General features: G+C 41.4%; 2 protein-coding genes and 1 long non-coding RNA gene across 4 annotated transcripts in view; 1 reads left to right on the plus strand and 2 right to left on the minus strand.

Annotated features, from left to right (window-relative positions):
• The window catches only part of LOC140122412 (uncharacterized), a 74880-nt gene extending 65136 nt beyond the window's left edge, over positions 1-9744 (minus strand). Inside the window, exons 1-2 of one of the 2 annotated variants that reach the window (XM_072143227.1) lie at positions 9545-9744; positions 2504-2563 (exon numbers count right to left, since the gene is read on the minus strand). Coding sequence is in view for 1 of the 2 variants with exons in the window: in XM_072143226.1 (XP_071999327.1) it covers positions 9545-9577 (33 nt within the window). In the remaining variant the exon portion in view is untranslated. The remainder of the gene's footprint in view (positions 1-2503; positions 2564-9544) is intronic. The other variant, XM_072143226.1, reaches the window with a different exon arrangement.
• Positions 9745-9793: 49 nt separating this feature from the next.
• Positions 9794-25068, plus strand: LOC140122414 (uncharacterized). The gene is made up of 2 exons (XR_011854322.1): positions 9794-9890; positions 24606-25068. It is a non-coding gene; the product is annotated as an uncharacterized lncRNA (long non-coding RNA).
• AGXT (alanine--glyoxylate aminotransferase) overlaps positions 11887-27542 on the minus strand; it is a 28577-nt gene continuing 12921 nt past the window's right edge. The window contains exons 2-11 of the mRNA XM_072143229.1: positions 24636-24828; positions 24089-24153; positions 23149-23249; positions 21826-21896; positions 20303-20387; positions 19533-19628; positions 16157-16226; positions 14841-14936; positions 13232-13360; positions 11887-12141 (exon numbers count right to left, since the gene is read on the minus strand). Of these exons, the coding sequence (XP_071999330.1) occupies positions 12034-12141; positions 13232-13360; positions 14841-14936; positions 16157-16226; positions 19533-19628; positions 20303-20387; positions 21826-21896; positions 23149-23249; positions 24089-24153; positions 24636-24828 (1014 nt within the window). The 3' untranslated portion in view covers positions 11887-12033. The remainder of the gene's footprint in view (positions 12142-13231; positions 13361-14840; positions 14937-16156; positions 16227-19532; positions 19629-20302; positions 20388-21825; positions 21897-23148; positions 23250-24088; positions 24154-24635; positions 24829-27542) is intronic.

Genomic DNA, 27542 nt, shown 5'->3' on the forward strand with positions numbered 1-27542 from the left:
AGCTGATGTCAGTCTCTCACACATGTGTATAGCAGAACATCTCAGGCGCTTGTGTATGTGATGCCTGTGTCTCACACATGTGTGTAGCTGAACATGTCAGCAGATACAGCACAGACACTAGCAATGCTTTACTATACATTACACACAGACATGAGGAGGGGAGGAGAGGGGAGGGGGAACAGCAGTGACATCACTTTCTCTCTCCATGTGACCAGCCTCATTTACATAATAAAGAAAATGATTTTAGAATGATTAATGTAAGAATTGACCAGATAAAGGTTGGGATGGATCCTTGTGAGCTGCGCCATCAAGTAGTGGTAACAGAATTAGTTACAGAGACCTGATGACAGGTGTCCTTTAAAGATCCTGAACTTCACCAATACTTATTAAATCTTGCACTGATGCTTATGTGGTCCCGATTTTCTTTTATTTTCCTCGGTAGCTCCAGGCACTGTGAGGAAGCAAATCACTAGCCTCAATGGCTGCAAGTACGAGCATCACTGAGGCCAGTGACAGGCAACAATAAAAAAACCCATGTATGGTATTCACACTCTGCAGTTGAGATTATGGGAACAGCTAAAATACAACACATTGTACACTAAGAGATCGCTGCTTATTTGGAGGAGACGGAAAAGTTTATGGAGTTATCTAAAGTCATTACAAATCCCTCATCCAGGATAAGAAGACGCTGCCCTCTGCTGGTACATGTTGGGCCTGTCACAGGAAAGTACTTCAGCCAACAGAATAATAGTTGAAACTGAGGTTACAAAAATACATACATAACAAATATATCATAAGAAATTACATTAATAGGGTTTACTGGAAATTCAAGCTTCATACAGAACTTGTAGGCGCTGAATTAATAAGTAATATAGGTTCTGACCTCTTAGTGAGTTTGGCAAAGAAATCAAGTACTAAAAATGAACTTTTGAAATAATCTGAAACAGAGCAGCAAACACCCATTGGTGTTAACCCTTTAAATGCCAAATGTCCAAATCGGCTCTTTTATGCCATTTAGTCTCCATAATGGTAACAAGGAAATCTTCAGCTTGTCCCACAAAAATGACAAGTTATACAGGTCTTCATACACCAAAGTATGAAGACATTGGGGCTCATTTACTAAGGGTTGCGCGCTGCACTTTAGTCGGACTTTGCACCTTCTTAGGGGAATAGACGGCTTGGACAGGTATTTTACAGGTGTCTGCACTGGGATTGGGTTGCACGCAATTGGGTTGTGGCGCAGCTGCGCTGGCTTCCATGCGACACAAATTGGGGGAAAAACAATTCTAACATTCAGGACCTTGGGAAAGCTGGATTGGGAAGTGTAACACTGCTGCGTCTGTTGTTGCACAGGAAGCTGCTTACTTTAGTAAGCAGCTCCTAGTGCCTTTTTTATGAGTGACAGGTCATCTTTAAGGAGGGTCCAAAGGCTGAGACCCCTGTAAGTCCCTTGTCCCACTGTCAGAACAATACACTGCTTAGCAATTTCTGCCAGGGTAATAGAATTCAATGGCGCTGCATTACGACTGCACGACTATCCCTCTATTCATCCAGGAGGAATATTTCCAAAAAATAATCCTGAGGAACTAATTCAGTAATGCAGCTATTATTTTAAAAGATAAGCCCCTAGTATATGTTATGCACAGTTATCTAAATGCCGGCTAGAAGTTACTGGGGCACATTTACTTAACTGTCCAACGGAGTTCACCGAAAGTGCACTGTCCGACAATAATACACTGTGCCGCGATTCACTACGATCGTGTGTTCGATATCCTGCATGTGTCGCTTCCCCGCTCAGGTCTGATGGAGTTTATCTTCTTCTTCCTGGTGCATGTAAAGTGCATTAGATTGCGACACAATTTGAAAGATAAATCCCGCGCTCAGTCCGAATCAGTCGGATCGTCTGTTCCCGAATTGTATTGCATGGAAGCCACCGCAGCTGCGCCAAAAAACGATCGCGTGCAACTCAATCCCAGTGCAGACACCTGTTAAATACCTGTCCGAGCCATGCAATCCCTGAAAAAAGTACAAAGTCTGACGAAAGTTCAGCGCGCGACCCTTAGTAAATGAGCCCCACTGTGTAGACAAAATTAGTGTCAATGCAAAATTGGTAGTGATTTGCTGATGCTGATGTTCTGGGAGTTTCCACAGTGACACAAATGTCCTTATTTGGGAACCATGTGAACAACCACAATATACACTCAGCAGATGCCAGGGATGGGGGCAATACAGTTGCATCTAATGGCCTCCGCTGAGCATATACTGCTTTCTCCAGCAGGAAGCAAGATGCTATAGTGCAGACTGCTGTACTTCTTCATCCAGTGTTTCCTTCTGAATGCGACATAAACTGTAGAACAAAGGATTCTTATATGCTGAACATGGGCTTAAAGCATAGCTAAACTTTCGACAACATTCCATAAATTAATAAGGCAGGTGATAATAATAAACTTTGCATTAAACTTTACTAAAGAAATCTGTTTCTGTTTCCTTCTTTTTTCTCTACCTGTCTTCCTTATTCAAGCAGTTTGTGTAAATCAGCTTTCTGTTCTGTATCCACTGACAGCTGAAAGATAAAGGAACCCAATAAAGTGTGTAATGACTTAATTCTTTACAGACAGTCCCTGGATAGTCTAAGCTGCTCACAGAGCTAAATCATCAAGGGAAATATTCCCTAGGTAAGGAAAGAGTTCATCTTTAGCCTCCTTATCTGTCTGAAGCTAAGCAAAGACGGTGTTCAGACACACTGCTCACTGCAAGAGAAAGCAGCAGATAAGCTTCTTTACTTAATGAAGTATATTACAAAGTTTATTGTTATCACCTGCTCTATTCATTTCTGTAATAAAAAAACAGGTTTAGGTTTAGTAACTCTGATGTAAAACTATTTTTTGGGGAACTACAAATAACCATAGATTGTGGTTTCTGAATGCAGAGCTTGAAGCTACAAATAGTGACTTCTTTGTGTAGGACATATTCACAGAGGAAGAACAAGTATGTCAATGTTAATCCATACTGCTAGGTTAATACATCATGCAGGCAAATACAGGCACGGCAGGTGCCCACTAAACACAACAGTACATAGAGTTGGGGGTCCTGGTGCAGATTCTGTGTGAGGGATATGATGTTCTGTCTATGTATCTGACCACATGTCAAGCTTGAGTAAAGATGATCAAGTTTGGGTCCTGGGTTAAAGTGTCCCTGGCAAACCACAGCCATGGCTAGTAGCTGGGGTGGTGGTATCAATTAGCCGGATTGGCAGCACGGCAATATGTCTGGGTCGCATGGAACGCATCTGAACCTCAGACCCAAACTTAAAGTTTCTGTTCGCTCATCTCTAGACTTGAGGTCTGTAATACTTGTTTTAAGCCTCACAGTAATGAAAACAATTTATAACTACACTCACCCCTAAAAATGCATCACAATAACTAATTAGTAATCAATAGACAGGACATTTAATGGGGATATGTCATCAGTCGTCAGTGGGGTCTGAAACTTAGAAATCCCATTGTTCAGCTGATAAGAGCTGTCTACAATGCTGACAAGAACACTGAAAATGGAGTAAGAAAAACAGATCTCTTGTTTATGTAGTGGCCAAACAGTGTCACTGCAATTAACCCCTTATCACCGACGCTTGTTTTTAGCGTCTGCTAGAATCTGCCCTGTGTCACAATAATGTTATAACTTCGGAACACTTTAACATATCCGGGTGATTTTGAGAATGTTTTCTCGTGACACATTGTACTTCATGTTAGTTGTAAAATTTAACTGATAAGTTTCTCGTTTCATTCTGAAAAAAATTAAAATTTGTCAAAATGTCAGAAAAATTCTTCATTTTCAAAGTTTGAAATGTTCTGCTTTCCAGGCAGATGCTTAACCCCTTCACGCTCCATGGCGGATATATCCGCCACAGAGCTGTGAAGGGTGTATGAAGAGGGCTCACGGGCCGGCGGCACCTAAAATGGATCGATCGGACCATCTAGGGTTAATGTACACTAGATGGTCTAAGAAATTGTGAAAAAAGAAATCACCCCCCTTTCCCTAGAACTGATATAAAATATAATAAATAGTAAAAATCACAAACACATTAGGTATTGTCACGTCCCCAAATGCCCAATCTACCAAAATATAAAAACGGTTATAACCGGTGGTGACCTCCGAGATGGGAAATGGCGCCCAAATGTCTGGAACGCGACTTTACATGACATAAAAAATGTAATAAAAAATTATCAAAATGTTGCACAGACCTCAAAATGGTTGCAATGAAAATGTCGGCTCATTTCGCAAAAAATTACACCTCACACAGATCCGTACAGCGAAGTATGAAAAAGTTATTAGCGTCAGAAGATGGCAAAAATGTTTTTTTTCTTTTTTTGTACACATTCGTTTAATTTTTGAAAATGTATTAAAGGAAACCTACCACCACAAATCTACCTATAAAGGTAGATTGGGTGGTAGGTGGATCAATGGGACGTGAGGATAGCCCTTTTAAGTTTTGATAACTTTTATTACATATATATTCAAATTTACTTATGCGGCTACTGGGACGTGGAGTAGCCGCATCTGAGGTTACACGAGGCGGCTACTCCACGCCCCGGTAGCCACTTTTCCCCTCCTACTCACCCATCTTCGGCGCGCAGCTCCGCGTAGCTGCGCGCCCTCGTCCGGCGATCCTGCCGTCTGCGCAGAAAAGCAGGCCCGCGCCTGCGCGGTCACTGCTCCGCATAAGTAAATTTTAATATATATGTAATAAAAGTTATCAAAAAAGTGTGGGGACGTGAGGATTAGCCCTTAAAAGGGCTATCCTCACGTCCCATTGATCCACCTACCACCCAATCTACCTTTATAGGTAGATTTGTGGTGGTAGGTGCCCTTTAAAACGCAATAAAACCTGTATAAATTTGTTATCACCGCGTTCGTACTGAACCAAAGAATAAAGTAGAGGTGATATTTGGAGCGAAGAGTCAAAGTCATAAAAACTGAGCACAAACGAACGTGACGCAAATGCGTTTTTTTTTTATTTTTCCACATTTGGAATTTTTTTAGGCTTCCCACTACATGCAGGGAAAAATAAATAAAATTTGCTCTGTACATGGAAAAATGAAAAAGTTAGGGATTTTTGAAGATGGAGAGTGAGAAATGAGGAAAAATACCCTGCGTCCTTAAGGGGTTAAACTACCCAAAAAGCTTGATAAGTAACATTTCCGGAATGTGTTGGGATGATATTTTACGCGTCCTCTCCTTTTTCTAGGATGTTATGAGGCGCAGAACTTTATGAGCGATTTTTCATGAAATTCGCAAAAACTCACATTTTGAGGGAAAACTCATCTTTCAAGTGACTTTGAAAGGCCTAAATTATAGTAACCCCCATAAATTATCCCACTATAGAAACTACACCCCTCAATGTATGTAAAACAACTAATATAAAGCCTATTAACCCTTTAAGTGTTTCACATGGGTTAAAACCATATGGAAGTGTGCTTTAGAAACTTTTGAATTTTTTGGAAAAAAAATGGCCAAAAATAACACTTTCATAATGAATTAAAGGAAACCTACCACTTGTAGTGGCAGGTTTCCGATGGCAATACCGGGCACCAGCTCAGGGTGAGCTGGTGCCGGAGCTTATTTTAGTTAGTGTTTTAAACCGCGGTATTGCGGTTTAAAACACTTTTTAAACGCTATAGCCGGCGCTCGGCGCTTACCATGCGCGCGGCTCTCATTCACTTCCTATGTAGCCGCGTGCACGGTAAGCGCCGAGCGCGTACCTGCCTGCGCCGGCTATAGCGTTTAAAAAGTGTTTTAAACCGCGATACCGCGGTTTAAAACACTAACTAAAATAAGCTCCGGCACCAGCTCACCCTGAGCTGGTGCCCGGTATTTCCATCGGAAACCTGCCACTACAAGTGGTAGGTTTCCTTTAAATGATGAAATGCTCTGCAAAGTTTGATGACCAATTTCTCCCGAGTGTATCAACACCCCATATGTGGTGGTAACCTGCTGTATAGGCGCACGGCCGGGCATAGGATCAAAGCAGCGCCATTTACAGCAGATTTGTACTGTCACGATGTACAGGCTATACATTTTTTATTTTTTTGGTAATGCGAACATATGAGGGTTTATTATTTGTGAGGTGAGATACAATGTATAGATAATTCATTTTGGGCGTCTATAGCTTATTCATGAGATTTTAATAACCGTTTCAAGGGGACACAAACAAAATTATTTATTTTTATTTTGTATTTTTATCACTTTTTTTCCCATGCTCGCCATAACAAAAAATAATATTATATCTTTATTCTCTGGGTCACAACAATTACGGTGATAATCATTAATTTAGTTTTTCTTATCTTTATTCAATTTTACTGAGCAAAACCAATAGTATTGGAGAAAATCCCATTTTTTTTTACTTTCGACAACTTTTCAGGGCCATAACTTCTGTATTTTTCTGTTGACAAGTCTGGCTGAGGGCTTATTTTTTGCGAAAAGAGTCGTTCTTTTCAGTTGTATCATCTTATGGCATGTAACTTTTTTTGATCACTTTTTAGAACATTTTTTTGTGAGGGTATTTGATTAAATATGTTACTTATAATGATTAAGTATATTGCGGGAAGTATTTTGTGTTTTTTTACGTCCTCCACCGGCCAAGTTCAGATTTATTGTACAGATTGATACAGATACGGTGATACCAAATATGTATTTTTTTGTTTTTTATATACTTTATTTGGATTTTATATGTAATTGGGCTGATTAGGGGATTTTTTAAATTTTCCAGACTTGGGCTTGATCGCTTGTTCAAGCCCTTACACTGCAATACCCTTGAGGCGGAACCTGGCGTGAAGAGGAGTCGGCAACCTCGGGGCACACGCCAGACCCCGGGGCTGCCGCAGGATGGATCGGGTCCCCCGGTAAGTTTTTCCAATCCTGGGTGTTAGTGCCGGGTCTGGGCTGTGATGTCACAGCCCGACATCGCCACTTATGGGACCCGATGTACCACAATCTTCTTACCCTTAATGACTGCTGTAGAAAGCCGATAGGGCGGTCACTCAGGGGTTAAAGAGAACCTGTCACCTGGTTGTAACGCATTAAATATGTCCTTTCCTGAATTCTCTCTTTTATGTGAAATATCATTTCATTTTATTGTTCACCTATTAAAAAGTATCTACCAAAGTCAGGCAAATATGACTCTTCTCACCTCATTTTTATAGGAGATAAGTCAAATTTAGTGGTTGCATGAGTAGTGTCACTTCAGTTCTTTAGCACCTATAAAAATGTTTTTTGTGTCATTTTAAAGATTCTGTTAAATCGGCACTATGATGTTGTTTTCTAAACTGGCCACTCCATTGAAATGGAGAATTTTTTCTAGGAGTTATTTTACACTGGACTACAATAAAGGAGCCTTTTTCATATAAACATTTATCACCTATCAATAGGATAAGTGATTATCATTAAAAATCTGACAGCTGGGACCCCCATTGATCATGAGAATGGTGGCTCCCCAAAACCCCCAGTGTGACTGGAGTTATAGTACACATACATGATTTGCATATACATTTCCTCTATAGGAATTATGGAATGCAACCCTATTCATTGTATCTGTTACAGTATAACTGATCATAAGGATAATCCGTGTGTCTATAGTTACCAACTGGATATTTACAACTGACAACTGGGAAATAAATGAGAACCAATACAGAGGTGAGATGTAAGTTGATGAGGACAAAAATAAGATCTGGAATCTGCCTGGTTGCTTAGGACAACTACTAGCAGTTTCTGCGAGAACTACCTCATTTAAGGGGTTTTCCCCCAAAACAAGTTAGTTGCTAATCAGTGGGGGTCTCAGTGATAGGACCCGCACAGATCACTAGGACCTGATGTACCCCAGTACCCAGATCGCCCAGAAATCTGTGTCAGCTGACTGCTCCGCTCATCTTGAGGACTGACAAGAGGTCCGACTGGGTCCTAACTTGTTTTGTGGAAAAACCCCTTTAAGGGGGAACCTGTTTAGATGATTTGAGAAACGGAATTAACTAAAAGGCCTGTGATTTAGTGTCCCAAATCGCCCTGCATTGTATTGTTCTGTGTCCACTATAAAAAGCCAAATGTTTGTATTTACCTAGAGATGTGCTCCTTTGCCTGCGCAATTCTTCAGTGAAGCCGGAGTAGTCCACCCCTTCTTCATTGTGCATGCAATGTACAAGCACAGTGAGGCCGAGGTGAACTACGGTGGATTCATTGAATGACCAGGTAGCTGCCGTTATCTCCGGACTGAGGTAAGTATAAACATAAATGATATAGTTTACAGGAACCTAAACAACCCCACTAAACAACCAGCCCCTCAGTTAAGAGTATGAAATATCCATTCGAGAATTTCCTCTTTTATGTGAAATCTTCCGAGTTTACCTATAAAACTTCTCACCTCTTTTTCACACAATGGGGGTCATTTACTAAGGGCCCGATTCGCGTTTTCCCGACGTGTTACCCGAATATTTCCGATTTGCGCCGCTTGTACATGAATTGCCCCGGGTTTTTGGCGCACGCGATCGGATTGTGTCGCATCGGGGCCGGCATGCGCGCGACAGAAATCGGGGGGGCGTGGCCGAACGAAAACCCGACGTATTCGGAAAAACCGCCGCATTTAAAAACCGAAAATGTGTCGCTTGGGGAGCGCTCACCTTCACCTTCTATGGGATGGTGCATTCCGGGGCGTTAAGATTATTTTCGGCGCTGCAGCGCCACCTGGTGGACGGCGGAGGAACTACCATCTTAAATCCCAGCCGGACCCGAATCCTGTGCAGAGAACGCGCCGCTGGATCGCGAATGGGCCGGGTAAGTAAATGTGCCCCAATATGCGTGAATTTTAGTGATTGCAGAGGAAGTGTCACTGCAGAAGACCGGATTTTCGGTTATAAAGGAACCTTGAAGCATGCTGCTGGTGTTATCATAAATAGAGGCATCTCATCTTTCAAATTACATCTAACTTAGGGTTCTATGAGCTACAGAACTGCATATACAGGCAGTTAAATGAGGCGGGAACTGGATCTTTATCTGCAACTCACAAAAGCCACATGCCTGATGTGATCTGAAAGATCCAGATCTTTAATATGACTTTAAAAGCATGACTCATCTCATGTAAAACATAAGAGACGAGTCAGATTTGTCTGACTTAGTGAGAGATAGTTTTTATAGGTAAAGGGGCGAGATTTCATATAAAAGAGGGAATTCTAAAAAGGACATTTCATACCTTACCTGAGGGGACTAGGAGTTTAATGGGGTAAAATCTGCTGACAGGTTCCCTTTAAGGGACATTTCCGTGGAATTCTATGGATAACAATGATCCTTGTACAATATACTTGGATTCTCCAGGTTTTGGTGCCTACAATGCAGGTGGACAGGTCCAACCTGCTAACACAAAACTCTCAGTATGGGACAGCCTGTGCATGCTGGGAGTAGTAGTAGTTTTATAAAACCTGGAGGAAATCCATTTGTTATTTTTAAATAAAGTTGGTTGATATTCCTCCGTTTTGACTGTAAGGATGATGTGATGAGTTACCTGTATGACGTCCTCCAGCCTGTGTCCCGCCATGCTGCAATCCCCTGTGCTCCGCTCCGCGCTCCTGCACCGTGTGAGCCGCCGCTTCGGGCCCGGGAGCCTGGTCTTACTGTTACCATGGCAATAGCGGACGCCGAGGCCCCTGCCGTTGCCCTAGAAACGGAAAGCGGCGGCACTGGATGAAAGGTGGGCTAGCGGAGCCGAGCGATGATTGGCAGTTACGTAACCATGGCGATGGCGGCGGTGGGCGGGACAGTGGAGTTTGACTGGCGAGGTGGGCTGGGCTTAACGAGCGAGTGCGGGAAAGAGCCCGGATAAGGAGGGAGAGGGATGACACAGTGTGCAGGTAGTATTCACAGTGTTATCCTTCCCGGGGGAACACATACTGTCCTATCTATACTGTGCAGCGCCTATAGTGCTCAGTTTTTTATGTGCACAGTGACGTCACAATACTGGAATAAAGCACATATTGAAACCAAATACAGGCGATCCCCTACTTAAGGACACCCAACATACGCCTGACCACTAGTTACAGACTGACCTCCCTGTACACTGTGACCTCTGGTGAAGCTCTCTGGATGTTACTATAGTCCCAGGCTGCAATGATCAGCTGTAAGGCGTCTGTAATGAAGATTTATTGATAGTCCTTTGTCCCATTACCGGAAAAAATTTTGGAACTCCAAATGTCACTGGGACAAAAAAAAAATTGCCTCGAACTACAATTATAAAATATACAGTTTCGACTTACATACAAATTCAACTTGTAGCCTATCTTGTCTGCCTGTAAAAGGGTAATGCACACAGTAGTAGCATAGGTAGCATAGTGTACATAATGTGTAGTGTGAAGAATTATCAAGAGATCCCTGGCTATCTAAGATGATGTATTGTTTTTGTGATCAAAACCTCAGTATTGCACCTGCTGCGGGTGTAATTCTGGAGAGGGTTCTATGTTGATATTTGATGGGTTTGCCCCCCTTTCTCTCTCATTGGCCCCTTTTGTAGGCTTTAAAATTTTATTCGTTATTGGGGCCATGTGATGGCATTTTTTTGCGGGATGAGATGCTTTTTCCAGTGTTACCATTTTGGGGTTGGTATCCCCGATTGTTGAAAATTTAGGAATATGTTTGTGTTATGTTATCTTTATTCTATGGGTTAGTATGATTATGGGGATACCAGACATGAATATTTTTTCTTACATTTTACTACATTTGCCAAATAAAACCCTAATGTGTGAAAAATTTATAATTTTTTTTTTTTTTTTCCAAGTGACATAACATTGTTACTTTTTCGGCTATGGAGCTGGTTTATGGCTTGTTTCTTGCGGGACAAAACCAATGAATATGAAACCAATGACCCCACTGCGCTCCCTGAATAAATGTTTGCCTCAAACTGTGCACTAAATAAAAGAAGTCTTTAAAAAGTGCTATTGAGACATATCTCAAGGATCAACAATTTATATTTCACAAAAATTGTGCTAAAACTTAAAACACTTTTATGGACCTCACATATATTACAGAAACTGCTGTTATAAAACATAATTTTTATTAAAAATGTTTAAAGGAAACCTATGAGCGCATTTTTCACAAATACAGCTAGTGGTAGGTTCCTATAGAGCCCTAGTAACTAACTAACACCATTCAGTTAGCGTAGCCTTCTCAGGTTGTATCCAGCAGCTCTTCCCTATGCAGCAGTAATGTCATATGACCAGAGTGACATAATCACAGGTCCCTTAGCCTTTTAGCAAACTGTACACCAAGCATATATCTCATGAAATTAAAGCATATCATATCACATGAAATCACAGCATCCTGCATGGAGAGGAGTAGAATTCCATGCAGGCTGCTGTAATTTTTTTTATGTGGTCAGATATGTGCATGGGGTACATTTTGCTAAGGTTAAGAGGCATAAGAAACTGTATTGATGTCACCCTGGTCACATGACATTAGGCCACGCCCCACAGCTGGCTCTATATATCCCTAGATACAGGCAAGTTTATAACTCTGATTTTGTGGGGTTCTGAGGGAAACAATTTTTAGGGAAAGAAGGGTGTGAGATAGTTGCTATGGCTCTGTAGGAACCTGTCCCTAGCTGTATTTGTAAAAAATGTGGTAACAGGTTCCCTTTAAAATGCACTCATAGTGACGTTCCTGGTGACTTGTTTGGCACAATTTTTGTGAAATACAAATAAAGAAGTCCCCACCAACCCATATTATATTTAACGAAACTAAGGCTCCCGCCAACAATGTTGACTTACATTACAGTCCTGTTATGCATCTTCAGAGGCATCTAAGAGTCCAAAAGGGCGGAGGGATCAGACTCTAAGAATGAAGGCACAGGGTATATGTCTTTATTGAAGTCCTTTAATAGTAATTGTCATAAATCATCCCAATACAAAACATTTGCCTTGTAACAAGAGATGAAGAAGGTGAACAATCATGACGCTTCATTGATGCAGTGAATTTCATTGTCAGCTGTACATTACTGAGCTCTTACATCTTGTTCTTGGGACAGTGCTGCAGAGCATCGCGCAGAGCATTCAAAACACGATCTACATTTGTCTTGGTTGAGTTGTAGCCCATAAGACCGATCCGAAGAACCTACAATATGGAAGCAGATGGGGGTTATCAACTTTGCATTAAAGATGTTTATCCTATATCCACTATATAGGGATTAGTTGTCCGATTGCTAGGAATGTCCGAGGGTAAATGTCCCTATACTGAACAGGACTTTCAGTTTTGGCCATCCTGTAATCCGTGCCAGAGGTGCCATAAAAAACCATAAACGTTTATGGGACTGCATATCACTTACAGGACGAAACAGACATACTGGGGCTCATTTACTAAGGGTCCGCGGAAAGCATTTTCGCCGGGTTTCCCAACGATTTCCGTGTTGCGCCGCATTTAACAGGGGTTTTTGCAGATGCGATCCGATTTTGCGGCAATATCTCCGACTTTCATGCGATGCAAATCAGGGGGCGTGGCCGTCGGACAACCCGATGGATTCGGACTACGCGCGGGATTTAACTTTCAAATTGTGTCGCAAGACACGCACTTACAAGCATCAGGAAGAAGAAGGTGAACTCCGGCGCACCTCAGCGTGGAAGCGACACATGCAGGAAATCGGGCGCATAAGCTACGTGAATCGTGTCGGACTTCATCTTCGTCACACCATTCCGGATCGGGGATCGCGACAGGACCGGGTAAGTAAATGTGCCCCACTGTTCACTATAAGGAAGATCTGGGGGACATGCATGACCCCATGTTGCCCATTTCAAGTGTTCACACCTCAATAATTAGACATTCACCTCCTATACCGAGGGTGGGTTATAAATATCTTTAAAATTTAAACCCCTTGTTGTAGAGTGACCAACAGAGTATTTGAATGGTGACTGAGCCAAATTGCAGATGCTTTAATATGCACTTAGCTGTGAAAAATCAGGTGTTTATTACTAATTTCTCTTGTATATATGTAACTTTACACTTTTTTCCATCACTTGCTGTCCCCAGAAGTTCAAGAAGGGGGTGGATTAAACAAGATATGTTTCTGCATCAGTGTAGCTACAGCATTCTCAAGGCATGTTTCGTTCACAATGCATAAAAGCAAATGGTAGATTTCTTTTAAATATCCCTCCTGAAATAGGACGTCACATACTGTAGAGGATGGTCACTATATAATGTATTACAATACCTTCCCAGAAGAGGGCCCAAGGCCTCCAGATATTTCAATGCTGTAATTTTTCATGATATGCGTAGTGATGTCTTTCCAGTCATATCCCTCGGGCACGCTGACTGTTGTCACAGTAGGGAGTCGCAGCGCCTGGAATGAATATACTATGACTATAGACAAGACATAGTGCTTAATGGAGCAACAAATAATATTTCTTACATGGACTGGTTTCTTAACTGGTCAGTGTGAGGCATGTTCAAACCTGGTACGTGATGTCAACTCAATGAAAAATCACTTAGCAAACAAAGGGTACGCTAAACTGTAAAGTAATACTACACCAATTTCCTTCTACTCTCATAAGACATCATGGAGCTGTAGAAGAGTTATTACTCCCGGCATGCAACGAAGATCACTAGTTAGGTCTTTCACAATCAGAAATAGTAGTCCCTAGTGACACATATATGGTATTAAACTTCTCAGGATAGGCCTTGGCCAACATCCAGGCCGTGCACTGTACAGCTTTTTGGGCTCTATGTGACCCTTGTATATGTGCTAGTACTGCAGACTTGGTTTCAATTAACTTCAGAGGGAAACAAGTCTGCAGTTCCGGCACCAGTCCACTAAGCAGAGCATGGAGCAACCAATGCTCTAACCAGACCTCTTATGTCAGCCACCCACCGTAATATATAAAACCATGACCAGCCCATTTAAATAAATATATTTTAACAAGTGAAAGGAAAATGGGAAAATTTCACCCATTATTTGTTGATGTAAACAGCAAATGAGAATTTTTTAATATATAGACTGGGGAGAGCAATGGAAAATGTTTCCATGGCTCTATAGTGCCATTTGGCTGTGTGATAAAAACAACTTTTCTTGTTGTCATTGTTTATTTATGCAGTCAAGTAGGCGGGCCAGCTTACCGATCCACTCAAGCTCCGCCCACCTCCTCACGGCTGCTCTCGCTTGAACCCACAAATCAAAACACTGCCCCCAGCTTTACGTTACTACACTCAGTTTCAAAATTCCCTGCATGCACAGTATCACTGTCAGTTTGGCATCGGTGTGTGTCTGTGGCCTTCCCTACAGCTGCATGGCGCCGAGATGTAGCACTGCTGACAGTGTAAAAGCCTGTCAGCCTTTGTCTGTCATGCCTCTGTGTAATAGGCATCTCATGCATCTTTCATCTGTCTCATCTATCTTTCCATGTGTCAGTGTGTTAGTACAATGTCAGAAGCCAGATCAAAGTGTATATAAACCTGTACCCTGATAATGTAACCACATTGTCAGATCACAGAACTAGATGGATCATAATGTGTCTGCTTAGAGAGTCTCCACCCACACCCTGGAGTTTTGCACTGAGCAGCCTAGGCAGATAGACTGTGCAAATGTAACAGGAAATTAGATGACATCACCCCATCACCACGTGACATGACGTGGCCAACAGATCTCTCTCTCAATTCTCCACATAGCAACAGAATAGAATTATAACACAGTAGATTGTGTTGCAGAAATTCAAGAGCTTCCCACCAAATAAATAGAAGCAATTTTGTGTGAAAGACATGTTAGAGAAAATATTGCATAGCAAATAAAGATAGATATAGGGAAAAAGTTACTTGGTATTACTTACTGGGTCCTTCACAAAGAGCTTTAGCCCTAGATCTTGTAATCCTTTGTGAAGTCTCAGAGCATTCTCACGGTGAATCTCCCAGGAGCGCTCCAGACCCTGGAAAAAGGCATAAATTTATATGCAGTTAACATCATTTAATCAATAAGCTTCAGCTTGTAGAGATGAAAGAGATTGCTACAGAAGAATATCCCAGGAATCCTTTGTGTAGGACGTCGTGCCCTTTTTTGATGATTGTGTAGGTGTATGTTATTCTTTGTAGTCAAATACCATTAAAATTTGTGCTAAAAAGACAACATATTCTGTGGATGCAATTGGCATAAACTGCAGGAGACATCACACAAAATAAAGCCCTAGGCTACATTAAAGGGGATGTCCACTTTACCTCATGTATTTGTAATGTGTGTGTAAGTGTGGGGGGCAGGATATTAGGGAATGTATCAATATACATATATTAAATATTCTGCATCACTTTTTTGATATGTAAAGTAAAGCCCCTGGTTACAAAATGTCATTTACATCATCAGATGCCATTCCTATCCACAAAACAACCACAAATGCAGGGTTATGTTATCTAAGTTCCCGTGACCAATCTACCTTCTCTGACCTTATGATAGTATTTGTGCATAGGTTGCCTGACTATTTATTTCAATTAGTAGGTGGAGTGTAAATGTCATACAAATTTTAGGCTGATTTGTCAAGTGAAACTTTTAAATAGTTGCAAAAATGGTCCTAATTTTACATCATTTACTCCATGGGGAATAAAAAAAACAGAACTCTCAAAGTTTTTCTTACTACAGGCAGTCCCCGGGTTACATACATGATAGGTTCTATAGGTTTGTTCTTTAGTTGAATTTGTATGTAAGTCGGAACTGTATATTTTATAATTGTAACTCCAGGCAGAATTTTTTGGGTCTGTATGACAATTGGACTTTAAAAATGTTGGATTGTCATAAGAATCAGGATTAACAATAAAGCTTCATTACAGACACCTCTGATAACTGTTATAGCTGATTATTGTAGCCCAGGGCTAAAGTACAGTAAATTACCAACATCCGGAGGGCTGTTTGTAACTAGCGCTCGTCTGTAAGTCGGGTGTTCTTAAGTAGGGGACCACCTGTATTTCAAAAACTACACATTGGATCCCTAATCCTGAAGCACCCTCCTATATACCTGATGTGCAATGATACCTTTTGAAAAATACTTCAAAAACTACCACAAAGTCTGTGTGTAATAGAAGACTAACATGACAGTTCTCACAAATGTGCGTCTTTATGTATGTTTTTCATTTTAAAAAGTTAGATTTTTAAAAGAATTACCCGCTCGGCCAGGATCGCCAGTCCTTCTCTGAGGCTGTAGAAGTTGGTCACTGGTCCTGTATGATGGTATCTGTAAAATGGAAACGATGATGAAGCTATCATTTTATCACATTGCACCTTTCACTGCACATTGAAGACTTTTCTTGTCATATTTCTAAGAAAGATTCCAGATTCAAGGAAGAAAAGATGTGCTTGTAGTAAAGACTAAGGAAAGACTAAGGTCTGCCTTGTGAATTTTGCCACCAAACTACATTTTGGGCAGTTTTGGTAAAGTTTACTTCTGATTTAAAGCAGTAGACACATCACTTGTGGATGTACTTCCAAGACCTCATTGGAAACAAATGAAAAGGAACAGTCTAGAGGGGAAAGTAACTAAGTTGTGATATAGGTGTGGGTATTTAAGCCCCACCTAAGCGCCTAGTGGCACCCCTCAGGTATACGCATGCGGTGGTCAAAAACCTCGCAACATTGCTAAGAAAGCCAAAGGTATCCCCCAACACGGGGAAAAAGAGGAAAGACACTAATAATAAATGATAAAATTAATTCTTTAATGGAAAAATATATTAAAAACATATGCAGAGAAGAGTGTAGTACATATGGTACATAATTGTAGACAGCTAAACAGGATGGTGGAACACAGACAATTTGCAGTCAGGAATACAGCATGGGGAATAGAGTAGAAAAAACTACTACATGTAGTCTGGGGGACGAAGGCTTAGCGGCCGAAACGCGCGTCGGGGCGTTGCAGTCGGTGCAGCCACGGGAAATACCATACCTAAACCCACTGGTAAGGACTGGCATTCACATCACCCTGGATACTTTAGTAGCATTTATGTGCCAATTTGGCATTTATCGGTACCCTATTATCTCACTATCCTGTGGTCTTATACTATATCCAGCCCTGGTATTCATCTACATGTAGTAGTTTTTTCTACTCTATTCCCCATGCTGTATTCCTGACTGCAAATTGTCTGTGTTCCACCATCCTGTTTAGCTGTCTACAATTATGTACCATATGTACTACACTCTTCTCTGCATATGTTTTTAATATATTTTTCCATTAAAGAATTAATTTTATCATTTATTATTAGTGTCTTTCCTCTTTTTCCCCGTGTTGGGGGATACCTTTGGCTTTCTTCCAAGACCTCATGCACATGGACATGTGCTGTTTCTCGGCACAAACAACTGGCCCGCGGTAGAACCTTGGGCCCGTAGTCGAAACTCGGCAGGAATAAGACCTGTTCGATAATTTGTGGCTCCGACAGTCGGCTCATACACAGGGCAGTGGAATCCATGGCCATGGAATGAGCCCATATATGTAAATTGGGACATGTGCTAGCCGCTCAAACAACAGTTAGCACATATTAAAGGACACCTGTCATCAGGTCTGTGTCACTTGTCCTGTCACCTCTACCTGTTGGAGCAGTTCACAAGGATCCATCCCAGCCTTTATCTAGTCAATTCATACATTAATCATTGTAAAATCATCTTTTTCTTTATTATGTAAATGAGGCTGGTCACATGGTCAGAGGCAGTGATGTCACTACTGTTCCCCCTCCCCTCTCCTCCCCCTGCTCATGTCTGTGTGTAATGTATAGTAAAGCATTGCTAGTGTGTGTGCTGCATCTGCTGACATGCTGCATCCTCCTAATATACAGGTGAGAGACACAGACATCAGCTACACAAGTACCTGACATGTGCTGCTATAACATGGCTGCCTGGAGCTGTTATATCTCTCCTATACACACACACATGCACACACAGGCTGCAGGAGGCGTGGCCACCAGCAAGCACATGGAGCAGCCATTACATGGAGCAGCTGTCAGTCAAGCACTGGGGGTGTGACTGTACCTCCCACTCATGAATAAGCTGGACAGCTTGAATATGCTAATGACTCATTGGACATTTCACAGGTCATTTGCATACAGCTTTAGGACCTCATTGCGTAGGTTTACAGGCATGTAGAGGGACAATGAAGGGATAGAGGCAATGCTCTCTAATGGCAGTTTATGAAAATATATTTAGTTTAGGGGGATTATTTTGCCTAACGGGTTCTCTTTAACGTAGTGCCAGTGATTGATTGCAATACATCAGAGCTCCAGTATTAACATGTATAGGCGATCCTAATCTAGACACAAGGTGAGATGTCTTACTGAATACCTAATTTTCGGTGAAGGAAAGAATTGTGTAATTGTATTAAAGGGAACTTGACATCAGGAGCCCTTTTTCTGGCTCCCCCATGTCCCCATAGAGATTAGTGTACACGAGTACACAAATTGGTGGCCAATGAGTTTTTATAGTAAAACTGCCTTTTTCAGAAAAATGATGACAGATGAAAGATTACCTTTCTGTTTGCAGAGCTGTGTCCCTAGTCCCATGGGAGGGGCCAGTTTGGAGCGACCCCCCAATGGGAAACTGCTCGTCATGCAGCAATTTTAAAAAAAACTCCCATGTCCCCCATATCTCCTCCCCTGTCGTCCTCAGGCATGTCTGCCCCTCTCCTCACTGGCCCCTCCCTTGGGACTAGGGACATGGCTCTGCATACAGAAAGGTAAACTTTCATCTAACTTATCTTTTTTTTGGAAAAAGACAGTTTTACCATAAAAACTCTTTTGAATGTGTACACTATCCTCATGACAGGTTCCCTTTAAGCACTTCTAACATGCGTTTAGTCCATCAAATCTCCACTCCTTCTTTAAACTGTATTGGTGTCTTCAGGATGCCAATGGGATTGAAAGGTGTGGGAGAGCAGGGAGCAATAAGTTATTACTTAGAGGAATTCTGCCATCAAAATCCATCATGATAAACCAGGGACACCTCCTTATAGATCCAGGCTCTGTGACTGTGGGGATGGTCTTATATCTGTCATCCATGGCTCTTTCCTTCTAAAATAAACTTTATGCTAATGAGCCAGAAAGGCTACTGGGGCTGTACTCAGTGCCCCTCCGTACTACATATTCACAGGCTGTTACAGTGTGCAGGAGCACTCCCCCCCCTCCCCCCCACTGTGTGCTGAAACTTCCTGCGCTGCAGTGAGATTACATTAGGCAGAGTGAGGGGGCGTGCGATGGGAGCATGGGGAGGGAAGCCCGCAAATCTGCAGCACAGAGCGGTAGCCTTTAAGGCTCATTAGCGTAATTTTTAAACTTGATGTTAGATGAATGGAGGCCATAGATAACAAAAAGAAGAGTACCACAGTCACGGTTCCTATATCTATGAGTGTCTCTGGTTTACCCAAGCTTCATTTTAATAGTAGGTTTCCTTTAGATTGCCATGTTTGCACATGGTTTTGGTTGTTGTTTGGGCACTTGGTCTTTAAAAGGTTCAACATCACTGATCTAGTGTAAGGTAACAATACACTCAGACTGTAACTCACATTCTTGGTTTCCCATCACAGCCCCAGTAGTTGGAGAGCCAGGTCAGGTCCACATATAGAGATACTGGTTTTGTCTTCCGGCTGAATATCTTCTTACTGTGCAAGAAAACTAGTTAACTCTCAGCAGTACTAGAAATATATTGTAGTATTCATAACTATTCTTTTAACCTAAAACTGTTTTTAATTATATTTGCAATTTTTCCACATTATATTGTATTTCAATTGAAGGTTTATGTGAATATCTGAGGTTAAAGTGGTTTTCCCATTTCAGAAAATAAATGTTACTGTTTGTATAATGAAAAGTTATACAATTTCCCAATACACTTTCTGCATCAATTTCTCACCGTTCTCTAGATCTCTGCTTGCTGTCCTTCTATAGGAAGCTTCTAAGTTTCCTTCCAGTGGATAGAAATCTGACCGTGGTCACACAGGTGCATGGCTCGTTATATCACACGGCTCTGATTATTGTCTGTGATATAACGAGTCGTGCACCTGTGTGACCACGGTGAGATTTCTATCCACTGGAAGTAAACATAGAAGCTTTCTATAGAGGGACAGCAAGCAGAGATCTAGAAAACCGTGAACTGATACAGAAAGTATATTGGAAAATGTAACTTTTTATTATACAAATAATATTAATTTGCTGAAATGGGAATAGCCCTTTAAGAACATATTAGATAACTGCGTCAATACCAAATACATCGGACAACAAACTACTTCCTACATAGTCTAACCTTACACCAAACAGAGGTCTATAGGTTAAAACTTACCATGCAGCTTCACTAAATGAGATGGGTGCAGTTCCTGGTGGAGCATTTAATACCTTCTGAGAACCAGAGTACAGGATGTCGATTCCTATTAGAGACACAGAGAAAATAACAATTGTTCAGTGGTTATGTGTCAGGGCACACATACTTTAATCCCTCATTGGTGAGTTATTTAGTTAGATCACTGCTTTCCAGCAGTGTAACACAACTGTTAGTCCTGTAGGTGGCACTCTAAGAGCAGCACACAACTTTATACTACAACATGAGTGTAGTGAAATTAATCAGATCCAGTGATTTTTTTTTTTGTTCTTATTCCTCTTGGATAATGTAGAAAGTAATTTCACAGTCCAGGATAATTTACACAGAGATCTCTAAGTACAAGGCTAATGCTCACAGCTATATCTCATAAAAGGAATAATACACACAGTGATGTCACAGTACAGAGATAATGCACTCATTGATGTCACAGTGAAAGGATAATTTAACAGAGATCTCTAAGTACAAGGGTAATGCACACAGTGATGTCACAGTATAGGGATAATACACACAGTGATGTCACAGTACAGGGATAATACACACAGTGATGTCACAGTACAGAGATAATACACACAGTGATGTCACAGTACAGAGATAATGCAGTAATTGATGTCACAGTGCAGGGATATTACACAAAGGGATGTTACAGTACAGGGATAATACACACAGTGATGTCACAGTACAGGGATAATACACATAGTGATGTCACAGTACAGGGATAATACACACAGTGATGTTACAGTACAGGTGTAATACACACAGTGATGTCACAGTACAGAGATAATGCAGTAATTGATGTCACAGTGCAGGGATAATACACAAAGTGATGTTACAGTACAGGGATAATACACACAGTGATGTCACAGTACATGGATAATACACATAGTGATGTCACAGTACAGGGATAATACACACAGTGATGTTACAGTACAGGTATAATACACACAGTGATGTCACAGTACAGGGATAATACACAAAGTGATGTTACAGTACAGGGATAATACACAAAGTGATGTTACAGTACAGGGATAATACACAAAGTGATGTTACAGCACCACAATTCAATAACAACTCACACAATAAAACAACCATGAAAAACATCATGTACTCAGGGACAATTTAACTCTTAACCCAGGAAACACCTACATCCAACATGTCCAATATCACCTACATTAAATTGAAATTTGCACAAACTTTTTAACTACTCCAATATTCTGTCTTAAAATTTGAGGCAATCCCACTATATATTTGGGACATATTTCATATATGGATTTTGTTTAAGACCACACTAGTCATCCTATCATATCTAAGCATATACATGGTAAAAGCCTGAATAATCGAATAATAGTCACTGTCAAGGAGACTCTTTGTATGTACACTGAGAGACCAGGTGCCTTGTGTGGAGTAAAGTATTTTTATCACCTCCCCTGTACAGACCTTCCAGGGATATTACAGTGAACCCATAAAACCCTTTAATAGGATTTACTCACCCTGTTTGTCCATGTAGATGGGAGCACCTCCTAGAGATGCTACGGAGTCTACCAGAAGGAGGCAGTTATACCTGTATAAGGAATAGACATCAGATATTTAATTCGGATTGCTATGCTATATTATGTATTTATAGTGATTGGAGTTCATAGGGTTAAAAGTTTTTCCTGAATTATAATATTGATGGCTTTTCCTTGGGATAGGTCTTCATTGTCAGATTGTTGGGGTCTTGCTCTCAGCACTTCCAGTGATCAACTAGATCTGTGACCGCCAAACAATAGCTGTGACCTCTTCATTGCTTTCAGTGCACAGTGCAAAGAAGTCATGCGCGGTGCTGCAACCCAACTCCATGCATTATAAGACAAGGCCACGTGACCTGTAAACCTGAAATCACTGGACTCATAAGATGAAGGAACTGGTCTAAGCTCTGGGATATCTTCAAACAGTTGATAGATGAGTGAGTCTGGTGTTAAAGCCCTACTGTTCCGATGTGGGTGACTTATCCCAAGGCTATGTCATCAGTACCATAGACTCTGCAAACCCTTTTACTATCTAAAGGCCTACATGGGGGGCATAGGGTAAACCTGGGCCTAAAAAATTTTGTGATCTCGAAAGTGTCCCTCCCTCTATGAAGAAACCAGTACTATAATAGTACTGGTTTCTTCATAGGGGGAGGGACACTTTCGAGATCACTAAATTTTTTAGGCCCAGGTTTACCCTATGCCCCCCATGTAGGCCTTTAGATAGTAAAAGGAGATAAAGTATATAGTACTGGTTTCTTCATAGGGGGAGGGACACTTTCGAGATCACTAAATTTTTTAGGCCCAGGTTTACCCTATGCCCCCCATGTAGGCCTTTAGATAGTAAAAGGGTTTGCAGAATCTATGGTACTGATGACATAGCCTTGGCATAAGTCACCCACATCGGAACAGTAGTATAAACAATATAGTTGTGGGGCCTGGTACAGATTTTGCATTGGACCTGAAAGTAGAACCTCAGAATAGACACTAGGCCAACATTTAGCAGGAAACCGAAGAATCCAAAAATGCTCTGGTACTGGAGGTATCTATAAAAGGTGTAGACTTTATTTCTCCAGGTTGAAACCCCAGTATATGAAATGCACAGTGTGTAAATTCATGTTCTCATATGTATAGTTTTAACCTGGAGAGTCTACATTTACTCCATATACCCCCAGTATTGAAACATTTTTTGGATTCTTCAGACTTTACAATGGGGACCAGGAGCCAGAGACTACACCTCAGTTGCTATCACTAGAGGATTCTTAATTAACGCTTCATCCTACCCTTTCTTATAAAGACACCTACCGGTGACAAAGGTCTCCAATGCCATCTAGTGGCTGCACCACTCCACTGGATGACTCTCCATGAGTGATGAAGAAGAGAGAAGGCTTGTGCTCAGCTAGAGCCTGGAATTAAAAAGGATATAAAGTATAAAAGAGAAGGTATTACATTTACCACGTGTAAGCTATGAACATAGGTACTAAAACACAACAACCGCTAACTAAAACAAAATATTGATCACTATTTAATGGGATTTAAAGGGGTTGTCCAGGAATGTAAAAAAACTATTGGTGGCCGGGAGGGGGATGGTTAAAAAAAATAAACATTTACTTACCTCCACAGTCCCTCCCAGCATCCCATCAGCCACGCTGCGTTCAGCTTCCGTCCGGCTGAGGTGGTCGGCCACACCCACCAGTCCCTATTCCCAGCGATGTATAAACAAGGGACTGCAGAGGTAATTAAATGTTTATTTTTTTAACCAGCCCCCTCCCGCCACCAATGTTTTTTTTACGCTCTTGGACAACCCCTTTAAAACTATTTTCTAAATAAGATGTTCCAGGAAAGTCAACAGGTCATTTTTGACTGTGAATATATAGGATTTTCTGTGTAGAAGTGGCCATTGGATGGACCTTCTTGACTATAAGCAGGGGTGAACCTAAATTTTCTGCTGCTTGAGGCGAGCTATAGAACAGCGCCCTCTCTGACCCCATCCAGCAGTAATGTATCAGGTTATTTTTTAGCAAGTGGGTTCTCCATGCAGTGTCTCACACCCATGCTGACACCAAGTGTGAAGAAACATTAGTGTAAAGGGGCAGATCGTGCTTTCTAGCAGATAACTGGGCCCCCTATCTAGTTGCACGTAATGCTGCCTGAGGAAAGTGGCTCAACTCACCTCATGGCTATAAGAAGCTATCTACTGTCATTGTCCCCAAAAATTCCAGAATGAAATGATGGGCTACCTCACCTTTTCTATTTCTTGTAAGCTGAATCCTTCGCCAGGTGGTTTTGACAGGAGACGAACATCAGCACCTAAATGACATACAGTATGAGATATTGCAGCTTTCTATCTCTATCCTTCTTAATGGCCTTAGACATTTAGTGCATGCAGGTCAATAGTGCACACTGCAGAAACACAGAATCTGTGACACAGTGTATAGCCACAGCAGTGTAAAGGGTTAAATTTAAGTGTGAATTTTTGGCAGATGCCAGAAAAAAAAAACCCAGTGCAGAGTCCAAACCAACACTACTGAGAAGTGACCAGGTGCAAACGCTAGAGAACAGGGACATGGTAATAATTAACCTGGGTACAGAAATAGGGCAGAATCAGGTCATTCTTATGATAGACGGGAAGATATTGCTATATGAGCACAAGAGGTTGTGTATTAGGGGCAATATTTTATTACCTCTATTTCCATCTTCTCTTACCGTGTTTAGTTATCATCTCTTCTATCCCAGTAATATCTCCCTATTGTATCTTACAGCTCAGTGATGGATTCATGTGTCCCTCTTACCTATCCTCTGGGCAATGTCAGCAGCTCTCTCCCCCCAAATGCCTTTTGAAGCCACGAGAACTACGTCGCCTTTCTCCACCACATTAAAGATGGCGGTCTCCATAGCGCAGTGTCCTGAGCCACTCACAGCCAGAGTCAAGTTGTTTTTTGTCTGGAAGGCATACTGGATCCCAAGCTTAATGTCATCCATTATCTAGAAGAGAAAAATGCTTCAATTACTGAATCCTAAATTATAACACAAGCTCCAGATGGACTTTCTAGTAAAATACTACTCACAGTTTACAAGGAAGTCGTGACACGGGTGGCTAATAGGTCGTGGGGCATCATATTATATTTTTATATTGTTTGTGTCGAGACATCTAATATACCTACTAAATATAGTATAGCTTGACTAAGCAAAGTTTATATTATAAAATGTGGGGGGTGGCAATGATTTTATGCCTGTTACTGATTTATTTCAGGGATTGCCACAAAGCAAGGAAAAATTTGCAGTTAAAGGAATTCAACTCGCCATTCACATTTAATTGAAAATATCCCCAATATATACATACATATATATATATACACTCACCGGCCACTTTATTAGGTACACCATGCTAGTAACGGGTTGGACCCCCTTTTGCCTTCAGAACTGCCTCAATTCTTCGTGGCATAGATTCAACAAGGTGCTGGAAGCATTCCTCAGAGATTTTGGTCCATATTGACATGATGGCATCACACAGTTGCCGCAGATTTGTCGGCTGCACATCCATGATGCGAATCTCCCGTTCCACCACATCCCAAAGATGCTCTATTGGATTGAGATCTGGTGACTGTGGACGCCATTTGAGTACAGTCAACTCATTGTCATGTTCAAGAAACCAGTCTGAGATGATTCCAGCTTTATGACATGGCGCATTATCCTGCTGAAAGTAGCCATCAGATGTTACAGGGTACATTGTGGTCATAAAGGGATGGACATGGTCAGCAACAATACTCAGGTAGGCTGTGGCATTGCAACGATGCTAATTGGTACCAAGGGGCCCAAAGAGTGCCAAGAAAATATTCCCCACACCATGACACCACCACCACCAGCCTGAACCGTTGATACAAGGCAGGATGGATCCATGCTTTCATGTTGTTGACGCCAAATTCTGACCCTACCATCCGAATGTTGCAGCAGAAATCGAGACTCATCAGACCAGGCAACGTTTTTCCAATCTTCTACTGTCCAATTTCAATGAGCTTGTGCAAATTGTAGCCTCAGTTTCCTGTTCTTAGCTGAAAGGAGTGGCACCCGGTGTGGTCTTCTGCTGCTGTAGCCCATCTGCCTCAAAGTTCGACGTACTGTGCGTTCAGAGATGCTCTTCTGCCTACCTTGGTTGTAACGGGTGGCGATTTGAGTCACTGTTGCCTTTCTATCAGCTCGAACCAGTCTGCCCATTCTCCTCTGACCTCTGGCATCAACAATGCATTTCCGCCCACAGAACTTCCACTCACTGGATGTTTGATGGTTGTGCGTGATAATCCCAGTAGATCAGCAGTTTCTGAAATACTCAGACCAGCCCTTCTGGCACCAACAACCATGCCACATTCAAAGGCAAATCACCTTTCTTCCCCATACTGATGCTCGGTTTGAACTGCAGGAGATTGTCTTGACCATGTCTACATGCCTAAATGCACTGAGTTGCCGCCATGTGATTGGCTGATTAGAAATTAAGTGTTAATGAGCAGTTGGACAGGTGTACCTAATAAAGTGGCCGTGAGTATATATATATATATATATATATATATATATATATATATATATATATATATTCACACATTTCTTCTATTGCTTGTTGTTAAAAAAATGTACCTGTATGTATACCATATAAAAAGGCAGAGAGTTGCTGCATATCCTGCAGCCGTCCCTTGTTAATGAATGCTCAATCCAGGTGGTCGGCCTGGGCACCAATAGCAGATGTCTGGATGAGTGTGGTTATATCCAAGGACAGCTATCTGGTTTCTAATGGACAACTGGAACATTTTTTAATAACATGTCATTGAAGAAATGTATGTATAAGGCAGATGAATTAAATAAAATGTAAATGTCCAGATGAGAATAACCCTTTAAATACTCACTGGTTCCGGTTTTGTAATTGCTGAAGGACAAGCACAGATAACATCACATGACTACAGCTGAGTGTAGAATGGACAAAGTGGAAGAGAGAATGAGATGTTGCATTATTTTTTTGATCTGGTCAGAGTCTGTATTTTTAAAAGAACAGTTTGGGGGGTCTTTTTACTTAGGGGGCATGGTCTGGAATTTTTATCTAATTATAGTCCCTGGTCAGGGGTCTATATTTGTACCTGGATCTGTAGCTATTGTTGGGTTTTTCAGGGTTCTGAATTTATCAAAGATGTTTTGGCAGCGAACTCTGGGGGTCGGTAGAAGTCATTGTGGCAGTCTGAGCTTGACAGGGAATTAAAGGAACCATAACATCTCCAATGGTAGACCGAATTCACAGAAGTTATCCGCCAAAGGTTTGGGAAACAGTTATGTTATTACATGATCTCCGTGATCATAAAATTCGATTTAAAATTTTCAAAAAGGATTAAAATACGTGCATTTGTACATCTGAGGCAGGATCTCGATACTCGATAAGAGGATTTCTACAATCATGTTGCCGGCCCATTGTGGTTCTAGCTTTTAAGCAAACACTTCCCAACAGTGGCATTCTCTAGATACATGAATGGCTTTCCTGTGTAACTAATCTCCAGTAATGGAGGACATTGCACAATGAACAGGCCTGCATTAGAAGTAGGAAAGGTTTCTGGCAGCATCACTTATACTGGAATATATATCTGTTGTTAGACTTTTCCCAATATAACATTCATTATGCTCTGTTGCTGTTTACAGTAGTTTGTGCATTGAACATCAAGAAA

Source organism: Engystomops pustulosus, chromosome 3 (assembly GCF_040894005.1).
Source record: "Engystomops pustulosus chromosome 3, aEngPut4.maternal, whole genome shotgun sequence".
NCBI classification, from domain to species: domain Eukaryota; kingdom Metazoa; phylum Chordata; class Amphibia; order Anura; family Leptodactylidae; genus Engystomops; species Engystomops pustulosus.